The sequence below is a fragment of the Polyodon spathula genome, chromosome 18 (assembly GCF_017654505.1).
Source record: "Polyodon spathula isolate WHYD16114869_AA chromosome 18, ASM1765450v1, whole genome shotgun sequence".
NCBI classification, from domain to species: Eukaryota; Metazoa; Chordata; class Actinopteri; order Acipenseriformes; family Polyodontidae; genus Polyodon; species Polyodon spathula.
The window spans coordinates 27,314,477-27,333,879 of NC_054551.1; the positions used below are offsets into that span (position 1 = coordinate 27,314,477).

Below are 19,403 nucleotides of genomic sequence, written 5' to 3' on the forward strand. Positions count from 1 at the left end.
TACAGGGGAGCCCTTTGGGACAGGTTACACTTTTATATGCCACAATTTTAATTACACTAATAACAAGCAAAATGCAGAGCATTACAGACGCCACATTTCATAACAGGAGAATAAATGATCACGGTCTGCAGTGATCTTGAAAAATAAAATATCAGCAAAAAACCAGGAAGTCTTGTCTTAACTGCCCCCCCCCCTTCTCCCCAAAACAGTTTCTAAAATGTAAGACCAAGTAAAATCTGCAGCCTATCAATATTCAGTATCAAGAACACCTACATTATCTCACCAATTTAAGTTTTGTTTCACAGCTGATGTTGTTCATTTTAGACACCTGTGTCTCTTGTGTATCAAATTACCTTTCAAGGTAACCTTGTTTGCTTGAACTGCTATCTTCATAAAATGTGTCTAGTGAGTAAAACAAAAGTAACTTGCATGAAATGGGCTACATTTTAAACAGACAATTCCTGATTCATGGGGGGAAACATGGAAGGAATCAGGAACAGTAATACTTAAGAAGAATGACCTGACTAATCCGTGTTGTGCCCGTGGTTACAGAATTGCCAGTTCAATTTATCCCAGTGGTACTTTTCAGACTTCAATCTCCCCAATGTTCAATCTCAGCAAGTAAAGCAAGCGTTTATAAAATCATGCTGTTTCATTTAGTTAAAATGCAGGGGTTCGCAAACTAAAATGGCTGCAGAAGTGCCTTAGGCAAGAGTATGGAATGCCACCTCTTTTGGGTTCAGTTCAATTCTGTGGGAGAAGGGGTTGCTGCTGTACTGATTTCAATAAGTATGCTCCATATATAAAGTTAAAACAAGAAGGATGGAGAGAGAGCTAGGTTTGCACCATTTTCTTTATAAAATGAAAAACTCACTTCAAACATTATACAACAATCAAGAAACAACTAAGGTATATGCAGGAGGTATTTTAACCAAGGGTTAACTTAGCATGGTGGTAAATGTTTGTGGGCATGGTAGCTTAATTCATTAATTTGTTTCACTCTGATAAAGGTAGAAAGAGATGGTCACAACGTTTAAGTATTTAATAACAATAACATGTAACTAAACGTCAACAAACAGGAAGTTGAATATCAATTAAAAACGTATCTACTCCATTCAAAATAAAGATGATTACAGACATGCTTATGTCTGTTGTCCCAGCACTATGAACTATATAAGGTAGAAACCTTGAAAGCGCAGTAAGTTTCTATAGACAGTGTGATTAGGAGAGTTAAAGTACCTTGATGGCAGAGGTTGCTATCTGGAGATGGTGCAGTCTTCTTAGTGTACTCTCCCTGTCAATAAAATAAGAGGCTGCCAGCTGATGCAGGGTCTCCAGAGTTGCTGCTGAACTGTTGCTGATGGCTTCTTTCACATTTCTTTTCTTACTCAGTTCCTTCTTGTTCACAAAAATGGTCAGTGATTCTTCTCCTAGGAAACAGTAAAACAGGATTACACATGTGGGGCTCCTGAGTGGCGCATCCAGTAAAGGAGCTCTGTGTGAGTGCAGGATGCGCCCTATAGCCTGGACGTTGCTGGTTCGAGTCTGGACTGTCCTCAGCTCACCACGCACCTGCGACCCCTGTAGTCTGGCCGGGCACCTGTGGGCTTGCCTGCTAGCTGCCCGGGAGCTGCGTTGTCCTCCGACGCTGTAGCTCCTGGGTGGCTGCATTGTGAATTCACAGTGTGTAAAGAAGCGGGCATCTGTTGGCACGTGCTTCGGAGGACAGCATGTGTTCGTCTTCGCCGCTCCCGAGTCAGCACAGGGGTGGTAGCAGTGAGCTGAGCCTAAATATTAATTGGGCATGTCAATAACAAAAATAATTGGCAACAACTAAATTTATAACAAAAAAAAACAGGATTACGTTGGACATTCTAGACCTCATTGTGTGCTGGAGTGTTGAAACATGCTGCTCAGGTTTGTTGAATCGCATGCTGAATTTCAATGTCAATTCAAGTGGGCTAATAGCCACTGTTGTTGCAGCCAAACCTTATTGAAGTTCATTTTTATTTTATTGTAAAAGAAATATGCATTTCAAGTTCATACATGAGAGTATTAATTTATAATCAAATTACAAAAACCCACCAGGCATGATACAATGAAAACAATTATAGTGGAGCCACCAGAGATTACATGTTTTGAAATGAGGGAAAGAAAGACCATGGGTAATAGAATTCTGCAGCAGCACTGGATTTAATTAAAATGATAGAAATTATTAAAAAGTCAATCATTTCAACATTTCATTATCATTAAGAGGTATTGGAGGTAGAAAAAAAAAATTACAAATGCATGGCACATTTTCAAAGAGTAGCAGTAATGTCACTGCCTTAAAACACTTCATGCCTTTGCAAATTGGATTTGAAACAGTGTTATTGTGATACATGTGTGTGGCACATTGGAGTCAGTCAGCAAATCAGTGGCATTGATTCAGAGTTAGTAAGCAGTTTCATTTATGCTGGACCACTTTTCAACACATTTTTATAAAAGCAGTCATGCACTTTGGCAACCAACTGGCCAGTTATCTCAACCCCCTCATGCTCTTTCTAAGCTTATGGTACAGGTAAGATAGGTACGGAACAATGCAGGGGTCCACATTTGCTTTTAAAAACAAAATTATGTTTTTTCAAGGAAACTGCATATACATATATTGATAGGGCGACATCTACAGCAGCATCTGAAAATACTATAAAAGCCGGGCTTTCTTTCGTTGTTTTCATTGGCATTTTAATTATAAAAATAGGTGTTGTAAAGCACAGACAAGCATGATACTGTAGGGTTTTGGAAATTCATGGTTCACTCTGGTAAAGATGAGTAAATGAAGACTATAGGAACAAGGCCAAATTAACATGCACATTTAGTATTTCATTCTGTATGCCAGATGAAAGTCGTGATGCATTTTAAACAAAGACAAAGCACCAGTAACATGCTGAGCTCAAATTTACAGTGTCTGGATAATATCCATTATTTTACATATTTTTTTATTGCTGCATAAAGGAAAGGATTATTAAAATGTGTGTGTGTGTGTGCTGTTACAGATCAAAACTTGTTCTGTAAAACTGGAATACAATTAAGGCTGACATGCTTGGCAGGCCATTCATAAAATGTGTTTTTCATTCTGCCTTTCAGTGTGTGCTGCCTCCAGCTCCCCTGCGGTTGAGATGGAAGCTGTTCTGGCACTGATGAAGATCCTAAACAACCTTTGCATTTTAAAAGAACATAGAAAGCTCACGCCAGACAGTGTGGAATGCAAGCACAGTCTCCAAAGCAGTAAACTCTCAGAAATGACAATGCTTGACTGAGAGGTGATGGATATTAATTTGATATATATTTATAGATACATTGTTTATGCTTTACGACTGTTGTAATGGGCAAATTGACCCTACTATTAGCAAGTTTTACTGGTGGGCTTTAGTGGTCTTGGTGGCAAAGAGGTGCCATAAAGTCTTCCACCTTTTTAATGCAAACTGGCAAAGCAGAATACTATTCAAATAACCTTAACAATAACCATGAACCATGGTCTCTATTCCAATGGCACACAGGTCAAATGAATTTCGAACTGACTGGCTTGTCTGATAACATCCCTTGGGCTTCACTTGCTGCATCAGGGTGTTGTTACACTTGTGCACCAAATATAGTCAACAAACAATGAATCAATAATGTAAACCCATTCCTCATGACGGTTCTCATAATGCAGCAAATTTCTATGCTTTAAAAAAAAAACAATTATAAAAAATGATATGTCCAATTCGTAAAACCAGGTAACAATAGCAGGCAAAAATTCTATATATTTTCTCATTATCTAACAGCTAAAATTGAAAGACTGCCAGTTAAGACTGGCAAGCTGTTCATTGGTATAAATAGAACTAGTGCCACTGTAGGTTAAACATCTGGATCTGTTGCATATTCAGTACCTTCACAACACTTCACATGATAATGACTGTGAGGATGCTGTGCTGTCATAGGATCCTAACATTCCTAAAGGGGCTCTTTGGAAACGTATATTGTTTTTTTTTTGCCAACTATCACTGTCTTTTCCCTGTAAACAGCACTTTGGGACCCTTTGGTACAGACTGTACACAATGTTGCATTGGCCCATGACATATCCCACCACTGGGGATGTCTTTGTAAAAGATGCCATTGGCAACAGTACATTTTTACATATATCTAGAGAACTACTTATCCAGTTATTATAAAACTTGCTGAGAACTTTCTTCATCTCAAACTATTGAGCTTGTATTATAATGTGAGTGATGGAGACCTACATTTTTACATATATGTAGAAAACAGCTTACCCAGTTATGATGAAACCTGTCAAATATATTCTTCAGCACAAGTTATGAAGTGTATAAAAATATAAGGTTTACACTTTAATGGGAAGCTTATACCTCCTAGTGTGGCTGCCAGTAGCAAGTGGGTCCCATACTTCTTGATGATGTTCTCTGTTATTTTCTGTAGACTCGGTCTGCGCCCCAAGACCCGTAAGCTGGTGATGAATTCAGGGGAGAGAGGCAGGGGGGAGCCGAGGAAATCTCTCCTCTCGACAGCCAGGCTGTTGACCTTCCATCGACCAAACTCCCTGAAACACAGCAAACAAAACACACATCTGAACACTGCTACAATAGATACATACCGAATTATAACTTCTGTTTAACTAGGATTTAAAAGAGTCATTTTACATTCCAAACTCAGTTGACAGTGTCGTGGCTATTAAAATGATTAGCCTTCTCTGATGGCAGCTTTCAAGCACTTAAACTTTCACTGTGGGCACTGTGGGCAGTCTTTAAAAAAAAAAGTTTCTAGGCAATCCGGCGTTATGTTCATCTCCAGGTGACTTCTTCCCGCGCCAATTCATACTCCCCCCCCCCCCCCCCCCTCCCCCCCCCGGACAGCTAGATACAACTGACATGGAAAAGTCTCAGACCGTAGTACTTTCTAATAACAAACATTTAAACATTTTATTATGTTTTTATATTTCCATATCAAGGATTTGAATGGAAAACAAAATTAGCCAAAGGCTTTGTGAAATTCGAAATCAAAGAGTCTCCAAAACATGACATGATTAGCGTTCAAGTCACAACCTTTCAAAACAGGAAACAGACAGTTATTGTTTCCCATACTCGACTATCTGTACGAAACACTTTACAGGCATTGCTACAGGCAAGGTTGTCATTTGGTGGGATTAGCAGCAGGAAGCATTAAAACACTACCTTAGATTTTAAAATAACAAAAACAGGTTTGACTTGAGAGTGTGACATAGGCAATTTATTGAAGTAATTTTCTGTTTAAGTATTTGGTAACCATATATACATTAATTACCAGTACCAGTCACTGCTGAATACGTAACAAGTCCTGTTCTTGCATCAGTACCAACATTTTAAATGATCTTAGTCCAATAGTACTTTCTTTTTTCTTTTTAGGTAACTAGTCACAACTTCTAAAACCTCTCCATTACATCCCAAAGCAAACCAATGAAAACATACAACCAAATGTACCTTTCATGAAGTACAAGCTGTTTTTGGGAGAAGTTCCTCTAGAGCAGAGATTTTCAACCCTGGTCCTCAGGGACCCCATGCGTCTTCTGGTTTTCATTCCGATTGAGGTCTTAGTTACTTAACTAAGCCCTTAATTGAACTAATCATAAGCTTAATTTGACCTTTAATTGTTCTCAGCTCCAAAAAAGTTGCAGATTTCAACTATTTAAGAGCAGAAATAAAAAACATTTAAAAGGCCTAATAAAGCTAATTACTAGTTCAATTCATGGTTTAGTTCAGTAATTGATTGCTCAGTTGGAATGGCAACCAGAAGACACAGGGCTATGTAAAAAATATATTTTCAATTTAGATTTAAAAGAATCCTGTGTTTCAATCTGCCTAATGGAAATCGGGATAGAGTTCCACAACCGAGGAGCACAACAGCAAAAAGCTGTGGTTTGTTTAAAGACAACTTTGTGGAACAATTCAAAGTTCTGCATTTTCTGATCTCAAAGAATGACTAGGAATATACACAGTTAGTAGTTCTTGGAGATAGAATGCTATCACAGCATATTTAAATTAAATTCGGTAGCTCTCTGGTAACCGATGTAAAGATAGCTGCCCATTGAGATAAATTGGCGATGACGAGACAGATAGGAAACAAACCAATCTGGAACTTTCCCAGAAAGAGGATACAGGATCAGAGCTACAGTGTTTAAGATGAACTTCAGGGCGGACACCTTTCATCCAATCATCCTTGTGATGTTTCACAATGGCATGTATAAAGGCTTGTGGAGTTATAATTCACATATCATTTTAAAGTTACCTCATAAAACTGTCAGCCTATTCTACACACTGTGGAAGATCCAATACACATCTTGAGTACTGATAATACTGCACATCAAGGGGTCAATGTAAAACTAACCGGGCAGGTTTATTTGCTCTTTCAGAGTCCTGGCAGCACAATAGCATTCAGCTGGGAATGTTACCAAAGGAAGTAGTAAAGTACATCTTAACCTTTCAAGGTGATTTTTGTTTTTGCCTGATTTAAGATTTACATTTGCCAAGAAAACCTTTTGCAAATCTTATGCAAATCTACATCAAGTTCCCTTGAAAGGAGTAATTAAAATTACTTTTAAATAGCCATATAAGAGGCTCTAATATATAATTGATTACCAATTTGCCGTCTCCCTGTAGGCACTCTTGGCAATGATGATTAATTTCTCTTCGGTTTTACACTGACTTTTTGTACAAAAAGTAAAGTTGAAGGACAAAACATCAATGTCAGATCGAAGGTGGATTTAAAAATTCTTGGAGCATTTTCTCCCAATACAGGACATTGGTGTTTTCCATGCCATTCAAACACTCTCAGAATATTCCCCAGGCCCCTAAGGCTAGCCTCAGGGAAATATACACACCTGAAGCCAGGGCACTGAAATGTCAAGTTGTCTTTTCAAGGTCATAATGATTCTTCCATATTCTAAAAAGGATGTCACAAACAACACACTGTTCTAACCTAGGACTGAACCAATCAATTTCATTTAGTTTTCTATTCACTTCAACGCATGACTAGTACTGCCAGCATTTTACATCTTTCAGGGATTTCACAGATTATCACCAGGTAGACATGACCTATTGTCAATAATTCGATGAACTCCGATGAACTCCAAGTGTCAAACAATAGCTCTTCAACCTTATTTCTGCCTAGTCTACTTTAATGATATAAGTGTCATACAAAAGTAATAGTAGTACTTATTCAACTTTATTTAACCAGAAAGAGAACCTAAGTCACCAATTTTCAGGTTTTATTTCTTTAAAGTGGATTGGAGTCTTGAATCAACATATTTTACCAATATAATGTAATGTAATAATGGATTGTCTATACCTTCTTTTTTAAAGAACATGATGTATTATAATTTATCAAAACCCCAAGTTCATAAATGCTCTGTGTCCTTTTACTTCATAAAACCCTGCATTTTAATTAATGCTAGCCTGTCCTTTCACCATCATTATATTAGGCTAATTGGCACCAGAACAAGTGGAACACGTCCTTTTTACACCCGCAAGATAAATGTGTGTAATTAAGGATTTAATTCATAATTATGACACCTACAGATATCTCAATTGGAGGTCACTGCAGTTAATATTGTTTTATACGAAGCATAGCAGAATCCAAGGCTGGATGCTTTAATATCTAGGTAAAATGTTTAAAAAATGAAACTTTGTCTACTTTGTAGTATCTTCACTGCTAAACTAACATATGTACAATATAATGCATAAAAATTGAAGTTTCTTTTCTAAGAGATAACGTATTGTAAATTAAACCTATCTGTGTCAGGCACTGAAGAACTGACACAGAAGCAGAAAGTGCAATTTCTGCATGTGCGAGATTACATATGGGGGACGTTCACTGCTGATGCAATTCAAGACCAAAATGAGACAGGCATGACATCTCTTCTTATCCAATGTAATCTGACGTTGCAGTGTATACAATAAGCAATGATGACTCGTGCAGTAACACACCATAAAAAAGTTAAGAAGCTGCAGTACCCCAGTTTTCTTTCTGTAAACGTTTGAAGCGGTACAATACACCCGCACCCCCAAAATAACTGATTCAGAATTTTCAAGCAGGCTTATAAACATTTATTGTTTTTGTAAACTTAGCTTCCTGTGAGCATAACGGAAATGGTGAAGTTGTTGCTATCGTCTTAAACTAAACCATAGCGTATATCAGACTAGCTTAGCACATGGATGACCTCAAGGAAGAGCTGGTTTAACAAAAGAAAATAGGAGTTGCTTTTGTAGTTTGGTTCAAGAAACTCTATTGCAGACAATGTTTATGCTATCTGTGAGGAGCTTCCTTTATTGTTATAAAGTTGCATTGATATGCAGGGCCTTGTTTGCAGGGCGTGTTCTGATGAATATGTTTCATTATCCACGTGTCATGATTTTCTGCTCAACACTAACAATTACACACTGTGAAAGATTGTATTATTTGGTTAAAGCCAATTTCGGTAAAATACCATACTAAATATTACTACAAACTTAGAATGTAATCATTGTTTATTAATTGAATCTACAAATTCCGAATCAGAACTCATGATTAACAGAAATTCCTGAAGGATATTAAACCTTGCTGTATATGAACTCAAGAATATTAGTACTGTGCAGACAGGAACTTTTTGGTATGCTTTATTTTGCTTGCAATATTGCACATGCCCTCCCTGATTAGATTTACTCTTTTGGCAGTTCATACTGTGTATGAGATTAAAGAGCAGGTTGATTCCATTCTGCAATATTAGATCTCTGGGATGCTCTCCTTGTTGTCAGGCTGTTTTGAGACATACCTGTTCAATTGTGCAGACACATTTTCTGTTCTAAAGTCTTTTTTTTTTACATAACGCAACACTTGTGTCAGCATTCTAAAATTCTGTACATGTACTTTCTGTAATTGGAACATTGGTTTCCCCAGACATGTACCAGATCCTAATTAGAAATATACAAAGAAAAAAAAAATTAACCAAACACAAAGAATACCAATATAATGCATTAAAACACACACAGCACACAAACCCACATTACTAGCTCTTTAAAAATAAATTTGTGATTGTAAGTGTCTGGTATCATACATCATTCTGCAAGTCTGCGGGCCTGCAGGGAGACGCTAGGATGCTTTCTAGTCATTAGTGGTGATTGCTGTTCAATAGACAGTACTTGCAGCACACAGTTTGCGATGGTAATATACACATTTTCCTTACTGTGGAGTAAATGATCATTGTGTGAATATCTGCTAGGCTCTGTGCTCCCTTGGTAGAAGAGCCCCTAAAGCAACACTACAGCAGTAGCACTGTATTGCATTATAATAAGGCTAAACTCCATTTCAACCCTTAGTCAGGGCGTTAATACACTAAACAAACATTTGTCATTGATCCACATGTACACTAATAAAACAGTTGTTTTTGCACAATCTAGCCTTATTGAAATGTGGGTTCTCTTTTTGGGTAAAATAACGTTTTATAATCTTTGTTAAATAGACATTCTGAAAAATTCAAGATTACCTGCTATAGGACTTGTCAAACTAAAGATCTGTTCACAAAGATTTTAAAATATGGCCATACCCTTGAATTTGTTGCACAGTGTAATTATTTAGATTGAATACAATGATTATTATAGTGCGTGTGTGTGTGTGTGTGTGTGTGTGTGTGTGTGTGTGTGTGAGGTGGCCTTTCCTTTGTAATCCTCAGATATATCATACCTGTATATCTTGTATCTGGTGGTGAAGCCTTGTTGGTGCCGCTCTATGAACTCAGCATACTCTTGTGAGCGGTAAAAAGGCCCCTTGTCAGACAGGAGCCAGTCCATGGGCCCAGAGGTCTCATGCTGACCTGATGTGGTGCTGACAGCTAAAACCCAGCAGTGCAGGCTCAAGACTGTCCACTCAGACAGAACCATGAGAGAAAGCCACCTAACAACAGTAGTGCCACACCAGTACCATGTCATGCTTCAGCTGTGGACTTGGAACCATCATTCTAGTAATCCCTGGGGACCTGTGAATACACCAAAACAAAGTGGAAGAGCAGTTTTTCAGTAACGAAATATAGTGATCTTGTGTTTTCCAGTTTTTCAAGCTATTTCCCAGACCAAACCAAACCTTTATAATACTGAGTGCAGCAGACACCTAGCTCCTTTCACACTGGCATGCTCTACCCGAGTCAGAACCTACCCGGGTCAGGACCTGGTGTCATGTGGGTTAGGTACGCGATTTCACACTGCTTTTGATAAAGCAGGGTTGACCTGGGTGACAGACGCAAGTGCACAATGCACGTATCAGTGCCCTGGAAGCAGCTTGTAACAGACGCTTCCATCCAAGCTTCTCTGGATTGAACCATCGCCCCAAATGTTGATTAGAGAAAATGTTTCTACATCCCTGCTGCAATCTGACTCATGCTGCATCTCAATCAATAGAAATATGGCTAAACACAATAAACAGAAATGTTCCTTGTGGTAGTGAAACCTTCACACGGGCGTGGCTGTTTGTTATGTTGTCGTCTTATGAATGGCCGTCATGTATTTTGTCTCGCTCAACCCAGGTCAAAGCGTGTTGAGCCACATCCTTAGGTGGGTTGCTGGGACCCAGGTCAACCCAGGTATGACACAGGTACGTTGTTTCACACTACGCTGAACTGTGACCCGGGTAGCCAGAACCCATGACCTGGGTAGGAGTGTCAGTGTGAAAGGGGCTCTAGCTGATAGACTGGCAAACAGTGGCACTGAAACCATTTTTAAAGTGGGGGTGCTGAAAGCCATTGAACAAAACTGTAACCCCTGTAAACAACAGAAGCCATGCAAAGCCAGGGGGTGCTACTGCACCCCCAGCACCCCTAGTTCCAGCGCCCTTGGTGGCAAACTGAATACCTCTTGTACAGTTCTGCAGTCACCAAAAGCTTTTCTGTCTTCAAGCACATTTGATTAACTCCCACCCACCTGCAAAACGTAGGTTAATTTGGTCTGTGGTGGGTACATTTCACATACTTATACGCCACAGTTTGGGGTACGCTTTTGTACACTTAACACTTTGAATGTCAGCGGCTCTGTGCCAGTGGTGCGAATTTGCACCAGACCGCTGTAGCTTTAAATAGAAGCTGTTGGCTAAAACAACAAGAAGCTTGAAAATATAGTTACCACAACTTCTGCTTTCGATTGGTCTATTATTTAATATATGTTGTCATTCAAGTTTTTTTTGTTGTTGTTTTTTTTGCAAATCACATATGAAAGTGATGTTGCTGAAAACCAAACAAAACAGAGAAGCAGGCAGTGTGAAGTGATAGGACTAGTTTTCTGTACAGTCCGTCAGCATCTCTTTCTCGTTTAAGAATTGAGGTTTCTGATATTTACCTAATTAAATGTAAAAGGATTTTTATGAACAGCGTCTTTTAATAAGATAGTATAAATATTATCGCATGTCGTATGCTCATAAATGTGGCTAGTGCATGGAAAACTGAATTTCAAACCCTGCTCCATAATTTGTTGCTATATGAAATCTGAAATGTTGTAAACAATATCATAAACCAGGCCTGCCTCTAGACTCAATTCGCCAAATGCAGTTTCTTTAGTGAGCTAGCATATGGAGTATGGCCAAGGTATTTCTAAGCCAGATATTAATCTGTTTTGTTCTGTCTGAGAGTCACACATTCAACTGAGACACCCATCAGCCTTTTTTTGTTACGTTACTGCTAACAATAAACATAAAAGGACATTCTTACCAGTTTTATAATTCTGCCTTCCAACCAGTCCCAAACAGAGCGCGCCAGGCAACACTTCCACAGACCACAGGCCTCCGTGGATTACAATAGGACCCACGACTGACTTGACACCTGAATCAAAAGAGCAATCAATAAGAAACTTTCAGAGGTGTTTTTTTTTGTTTAGAATGTGATACTGACACCAAATGAGAGTACATTTAAAACACAACACTACATTTTTAATGAAACTTGTACCCGTGCTGAGATTATCCATTAACATTTAGAAGATAGGTTTCTGGATCGGACCCTGTTGTTTTGGTTCACCTTACCTTCACGAGAAGTTACAATGGGTGATGGTTTGCACATGTGAAATGAAAAGCTTTACTGCTCTGTAATGCAAACCACAATTACACACGTCTGACAATCCTGATGATGCAAAAAGACCTTAACCTTAAAGAACAAGAAACCTTTTTTGGGGAATTTGATGAGGACATTTCAAGCAAATGAGAGGTGGGAATATTGACTTCGATACTGTAACGTCAAGACTGAAAAAAAAAAAAAATGCTGTTTACACTGGTAAAATTTAACATCTTACTAAGCCAATTTAAAAGCTTCACTCAAACTCCTTAAGAACGAAGATAATTGGATTTCCAATGGGTCATTATCACAATTAAGTGAACACAAGACAGACTGGGCAGCCAGAGATTAATGGTTTCCTTTCCTTAAGCTTGATTAGAAATTAAACAAACATTAAAATATTTATTGGTAATTGATTCCATGTATAATTCTGTATACTGTACACGTAGAACACTTGCACTGACAATGAACCACAAGGAACCAGGAGAGGCAATGGCTTCCCAGTAAGAAATATGAAAAAAAGCCATTTATTTTTAAAGGACAGAACATAATTTATGTATATATTTTTAAAAGAAAAATGTAGGCTATTTTACCAAGTAGATCCATATATTATAAATACCAATGTGTGTTCAATCAGTTAACGTTAGGAAGGGACTCTCTCCTAAGAGCCAAAGTTGACGTGTATCCGCAATAGTTTTTGATCAAATTATGTTAATCATATTCTTAGGTAGCAATTGGGTCAATTTGGTGTGGGGAGATAGGCTTTGTATAATTTGGTAAGACAAATAAAACAATCAAAGGTTCGGTTTACATACAAAAATAAAAAGAAATCTCACCCTTTTAGCACGCTATTTTGGTAGTACCTGCTAGGGCATTTAAGTTTAGGTAGTTTTTCTTTTAAGAAAAAAAAAGTCTCCTTCAAAATTTAAATGACCCAATTAATATTAATATATGGGAGGGTATATTTAAATGCTTCTGTCAGTGTTCCACTTTGGCCTCATGTAACTACTGGCGCTTTATTGAACTGGCTTTAAGTTGTGTTGAAGGACCACAATTGCAGCCGGCCTTTTACTTGGCCACCAATAAAAAAATAACATTTTAAAAAGTGAGGGAAACAAAAACAAACACCCAAATAATGCACTATCCAATGCACTACCCATGGATTATTTGCTAACCATTTTGGGCCATTTCTATATTCATATACATACATTTCTATATTCATGCATATATATAAAGGTTTCCTATAGAATGGCAACTTCAGGAATTCTGATCCTAGTCTACGAATAGAGCTAATATCCAGCACATAAGGTTAATAATATAATAATAATAATAATAATAATAATAATAATAATAATAATAATAATAAAAAATACCAGGATCTTAATTCCACAGGTCTTTCATCAGTAGAAAGCTGTTACATTTTTTGTTATTGGTGATCTATTATACCGGTAGCCAATATAAATTCAACAAATTCCTCAGCACATGCAAATCCACCAGGGCATTTTTTGTAACATTAGTGTGTAGGTTTAGCAGCAAGCATAAGTTCTACCCCATATGTGTCTTTTTGAACAAATTCGTGGATGTAACACCTCCACAAAAGTAATTTTTAATAAAAAAAAAAAAAGCAAAAAACTGCATTAAAGCAGCAGTTAGAGTTTAATCCATCTCCACAAAAGCAAGGAAATGTGGGTGTCAGGTATGACATAGAACATACAACTCTTTCTGGATGACACAAGAGACATGTATACCCATACACCAGCACTGGAAGACCATAATGTAACGTAATGTCTCTTGTGTCATCTGGAAAGAATTGCATGTTCTATGTCTTACCTAATGACGGCAGTGTGCGGTTGCTTGTGTTGTCTGGTTTCTTTGGCTGCTTGTGTTGAGGTTGGAATGGCGAGTTAGGGTTAAAAACCCCCCTAACGGGGATTTCCTTGCTTTGAAACAAAACCCTAATTATATATCTATTTGTTTATCATATATATATATATATATATATATATATATATATATATATATATATATATATATATATATATATATATATATATATTATATATTATATGCGAATTCAGCGCTTGTCTTCTTTCTATTCCTTAAGGATAATGTCTTCAAGTATTGCTCATCCTTGTTAGTCAGCTTTTTGGGTCTTCCAGTTCTGGGTTTGTCAATTACAGATGAGGTATCTCTGTACTTACTGATTACGCTTCGGATACCACACTGTGAAATCGAGTGATGCAAGCTATTTCACTCAATGTTTTAACTTCATTATGCAAGTCAAGGTTGTTATAATAGTAGAAAACACTAGTGGAGGCTTTGAGTAGATTGATTCTGAATTGTCATATATATATATATATATATATATATATATATATATATATATATATATATATATATATATATATATATATATATATAACAAAAAATATTTGGTTCAGGGAGACAGAGGGAGATGGGAAGAAGGGAAAGGAAATTAAAATTCAAAAGGACTCGGTGAGGACTTAGCAAGGTAAGAAACACATTGTATTGTAACATTTACTGCATTTGGTAATTTAACTTCAGATGACAAAAAAAAAAATCTAAATAAATAAAAGGTGGTAATAATAATAATAATAATACCACATTGCATTATTATCTAATCTGTGCCACTTTTGTCTTTCACTTGCTTTCATAGTTGGGCCAGAAATGACACCTCTATATGGATAAACATTACAAAACCCTCAATATAGCAGCATGCACGGTGTACTTCAGTGTACATTATCACAAAGTAATTGTGATATGCAAAAAAAGTTTTAAAGTTTAAATTTTGTATAATTAATTTTAATTACTGTCAGCGGCTGTATATTTATTATTAAAATGTCTTGCACACTACACAGAAAACATCCTACATCAATAACCATCTACTGTAGTTTACAACAGTAATACTATGACTGTTTTCAAAATCAACAAAATCAAGAATACACATTGTGAATAAAATTCATGTTTGCAATAACAGCATCGAACTTTTTAAAACAGCGTTTAATTTATTAATATTTAATGAATATTATAATTATATATATATATATATATATATATATATATATATATGATATATATATATAATATAATATATATATATATAATATATGAATAGAATCGGAATCGGTATAATTCCAAACAAAGGTGAAACTACCCATTAATAACAGTCGAATAAAAGTACTGCTGTTTTAGCGTTTCCCAAATTACTTTTTAGATTCTTTTAGCCTCCTCCTCCTAAACACATAAATACATCCCCCAAAATAAAAACATGTCCAATCCCTACCAGTCAATTATTTTCTACTTGTTCTTGGTATGGTATACCAATTATTATGTATATATTTGAATTACTGAATGATAAATAGGAGTGTACAGTGAACACACATACCTGTTTGCTGGATTCGCAGTCATCTATAGATTCATATGGCACTAAGAATTGCTTCCAAAATGCAGTATTCCGAGACTAGACGGTTTCAGTAGCACATCAGGATTTAGATGAAAAAATGTTCAATGCAATGTGTTTTCCGCTTCAATAGAAGTCCTCCGATGAATGTTCCTCATAAAAAGAAAAACGTCAAAAATAGCATTTTCGCTGCTAGAAAGAGGACAAAAGCTATTTTAAAGAACGTGATCTGCTTTTTTAAAATGAATCGCTTGCATTACTGCAGTATTGAAAAAATGCAAACTGCAATAAATAAATACTTTTATACTGCACGTCTGCGGTGTCTCGGTAGTTCTCATCATATACTGTAGCTATGTGGAGACCAGTTTCGAAAATATGTCAACTGCAAATCTTGCAAGATAAAAATCGAGGTAATGTCAATCTAGTGCGTCGTCTGCTGTTCAGACTTTTGGGTTAATTAGTGCTATTTTGAAAATCAGATGCGCCTACTGCTTCTCCGATTTTGCTTCAGTGTAGACTTCCACTTTTCTGACTAACTGGCTGTGACCATCGCTTCGGTCCTGTATGGATCCACCCTCCGTCCCACACGCACACCTTTTCAGTAAATCTTTCATTCCGAATAAACAGCGAATCTGGTTTTGATTCCACACCTCATAGGCTCTGATTGGATGTGTAACTTTAAAAGCATTCTAACAGAGGAGGGGACAAAAGCAGCATCCAGATAACTCTTCACTTCAGGGATGAAAGGGGTCGATAGACGATGACAGTGCCTTATTGAAAAGGAATGATCACCCGCAGCATCTTGTTGTGCTGGCATCCTGTCAGAAGCACGATCACCTAAACACAAATATTTTGTGTTACAGCTCCCCTGTCTGTCATTTTTATGTTGCCTATTAGTCTTTATTTTATGTACCGTTATTTTATTGTATTATTATTATTATTATTATTATTATTATTATTATTATTATTATTATTATTGCGAGCAAGTCAATAACATATTTGTGTATTGCATGGGTATTTTTTATTGTTGTACACCCCAAGTGACAAAGAACGCATAGGGTTACCAAGCAATCTAACAAAGCAGCTTCCTAGCCCCCAGTTTGTGCCATTTGTTTACATTCATAGCAGGTGCCAGCCAAGCTTGAAGAGCTGGAATTGAGACGGGAGAACTTGTCTGAAGTGTGTATATGAGTTCTGATATGCCTATACCCTATACCTTTGAAATGTTATATTATTGTGATGCGATAACAGGAACAATGTAACATCAAAATGTTTTATTTGGAGTTATACTGTAATACAGGTGAAAGTAGTGGACTACAGATTCATAACAACCCTTTAAGGTTACACTTACATCTTTGCTGGCTACACAAACATTCAGCACTGGTAGTGGGCTGCATATTTTACACTGATATTAGGGAGCCAGATATGTATATTCTAGAAATACTGTATATAATAATAATAATACACATGTAATAAAGAAATATGCTATTGCCTTATTTATTTTGTGCAGTCAATTTGTCATTAACAATCATTTGTATATTCTTTTCACATTACTATTTATAATTTCTGTGAAAACAGTACATAAAATGATTTGAGGACCATATAACAATAACAACCAGCCCTCGTGTCTGTGTTATGAAATATTATTATGGGATAGTAATGTTAACTTCAAAATAAGAATCCGCAACAGCACAAGATGTTCCTTGGAGGGCTTTCACATCCGAATACTGACCGGGCTAAATGCTATATTCTATCTGAGTTCCTACAATAAGTATCCAGGTTATATTGAAGGATTTTGGTTTGACCTACATAGCAAATCTTCATCAGCTTTAAATACAGATCTGCTTGAGTGGTGTATTGATGCAACATGCCCCAGGAAGCATTCAAATTACATAAAAAAAAAAAAAAAAAATCCTTTAAAAATATTCATTAATTTAGTGCTAGAAGAAGAAAAGCTGACAGTGCTAAAATCTGGAACTTTTCATCTCTACCTACTGCAAAAGGCAAGGCATGCACTGGATAACAAACATCCACGTATCCATATGCCGCTTTGTCAGTACTGTCTGAAAATGTAATCCGCCACTGGGGTTAGAACAATACTAATTCAGTCTGTAGCTTCCACTCCTTTCACATGTCAATGTTCTTCGTTGCCCACAAAGTATTAATTCAGTACTATGATGATACATATTGACCTTGTGCATATCCTGCGTCAAAACTCTCAAGTAATTCCATGTCAACACTGCCAGTGATGGATTACTGATAATGAAAAAGGAGGAGAAATAAATTTGCTTCGTACTTCTATTTTCTTCCAATGATGTGTCATTCTTTCTGAGTTTAGAGGCCTTTGTCTCAGCCTCGAATATTAAGCCGTGGCTCTCACCCGTCTGCATTAAATTAAAATTAGTACACACACACACACACACACACACACACACACACACACACACACACACACACACACACACACACTATACTATATATATATATATATATATATATATATATATATATATATATATATAATATATATATATATATATATATGCATGTCACAATAAAACCTAGACAACTATGTGTGGAGGCATGTATAGTTATTCCATTTTATTTTATTTTTTTGCTAATACAAGTAATTGTAAAATCAATAGAACATTTGACCAAAATGCTAAATAAGCCACCTGGGCAATATGTTTGAACTTCATATTTACATTGGATTTACAGTTTTTGATGGCTTTGGTGCCACTTTCAATGTGCCTGGTATTTGTATCTGTTTTGGGATAAACTGCTCTTGGAAATTGTTTTATTTACTTTAGAGAGCCAAGTTTATGGGCGTCACACAAACAAAATGAATCTGGGTTTTCAAATGAACGGGTGGATTTTGCAAATGAGCATGGGAATATCAAGTATGGAAGACAAATATGGTGAAGAAGGCTTCTATGGAGATGATTCAGCTTCAGAGGAATTAAAATAAATAAATAAAAGAATACACATGATACTTGGTTTATTAACAGTAATGAGATTCATAAAAACAACTGAAAATAAGAATAAAACCCATGTGAGCTAAAAGGAGTGGGGTAGAGTAAGTACATTTTCTAAATTCTATAGCTGGTAGGGATTTTCATAAACTAGTGGATCATAACATTCATGTCCTCCTCCTCTTTGGCTCCCACCTATCCTGGTGTACCCTTGCAAAAGCTGACGGAGAGATCAGATATAAAAGCAGTATTGAAACTGCATAAAAGTATTGTACTCTAATGCCAGTGTGAAAAATATGTTGTCTAACAAAAAAATGTGTTTTCTTTTTCTATATTAGTATTAGACATGAGAAAATATATGAGGTGACAACACAGTAATGGTCCCAAAGACTACTTGGTATGGAGCATAGTCACCCAACCATATACAATATCAGCTCCTCAACCATAAATGTAAATACTCAGTCAAAAATTCTGAATATGGCACTAGCTGACATTTTCAATATGAGATCTTCACAATGTATAGACGCTGATATAGAAATATATACTTACAACCTGTCATAGTCCCAAAGCAGTTGTGTACCTTTAATTTCCTGAGATATATTTTTAAACTTATTAATATATTTAGTTTTTGTTTTAGAGACAAACTGGTGTTTTGAGACAATGGAGAATGTGAGGAAAGTCTGCTTTCTGATGAAGTGGAGCCAGGCATGGAAAGCCTAGCTATAGAAACGGTCGTCACATTAAGTTACATTGTGTTGTAGTGGAGGGATACAATACTCAAAATGTGCTTTTAATCACTCACTGCTTGTTTAACTTGCTGTAAAGACACACAATGCTAAGTCTTTTCATATTTTATGTATTGGAATTTTACCTTTGAACCCAATATACCAGATTTTTGCCATTTGCCAACAGTAGAATATATTTCCCCACATGTATTTAT

General features: G+C 36.5%; 1 protein-coding gene across 1 annotated transcript in view; it reads right to left on the reverse strand.

The window, feature by feature from the left end:
- LOC121330493 (BMP/retinoic acid-inducible neural-specific protein 3-like) overlaps window positions 1–16,076 on the reverse strand; it is a 31,185-nt gene extending 15,109 nt beyond the window's left edge. Inside the window, exons 1-5 of the mRNA XM_041277043.1 lie at window positions 15,477–16,076; window positions 11,735–11,845; window positions 9,727–10,018; window positions 4,386–4,576; window positions 1,240–1,430 (exon numbers count right to left, since the gene is read on the reverse strand). Coding sequence (XP_041132977.1) covers window positions 1,240–1,430; window positions 4,386–4,576; window positions 9,727–9,971 — 627 coding nt within the window. The 5' untranslated portion in view covers window positions 9,972–10,018; window positions 11,735–11,845; window positions 15,477–16,076. The remainder of the gene's footprint in view (window positions 1–1,239; window positions 1,431–4,385; window positions 4,577–9,726; window positions 10,019–11,734; window positions 11,846–15,476) is intronic.
- Window positions 16,077–19,403: the final 3,327 nt, after the last annotated feature.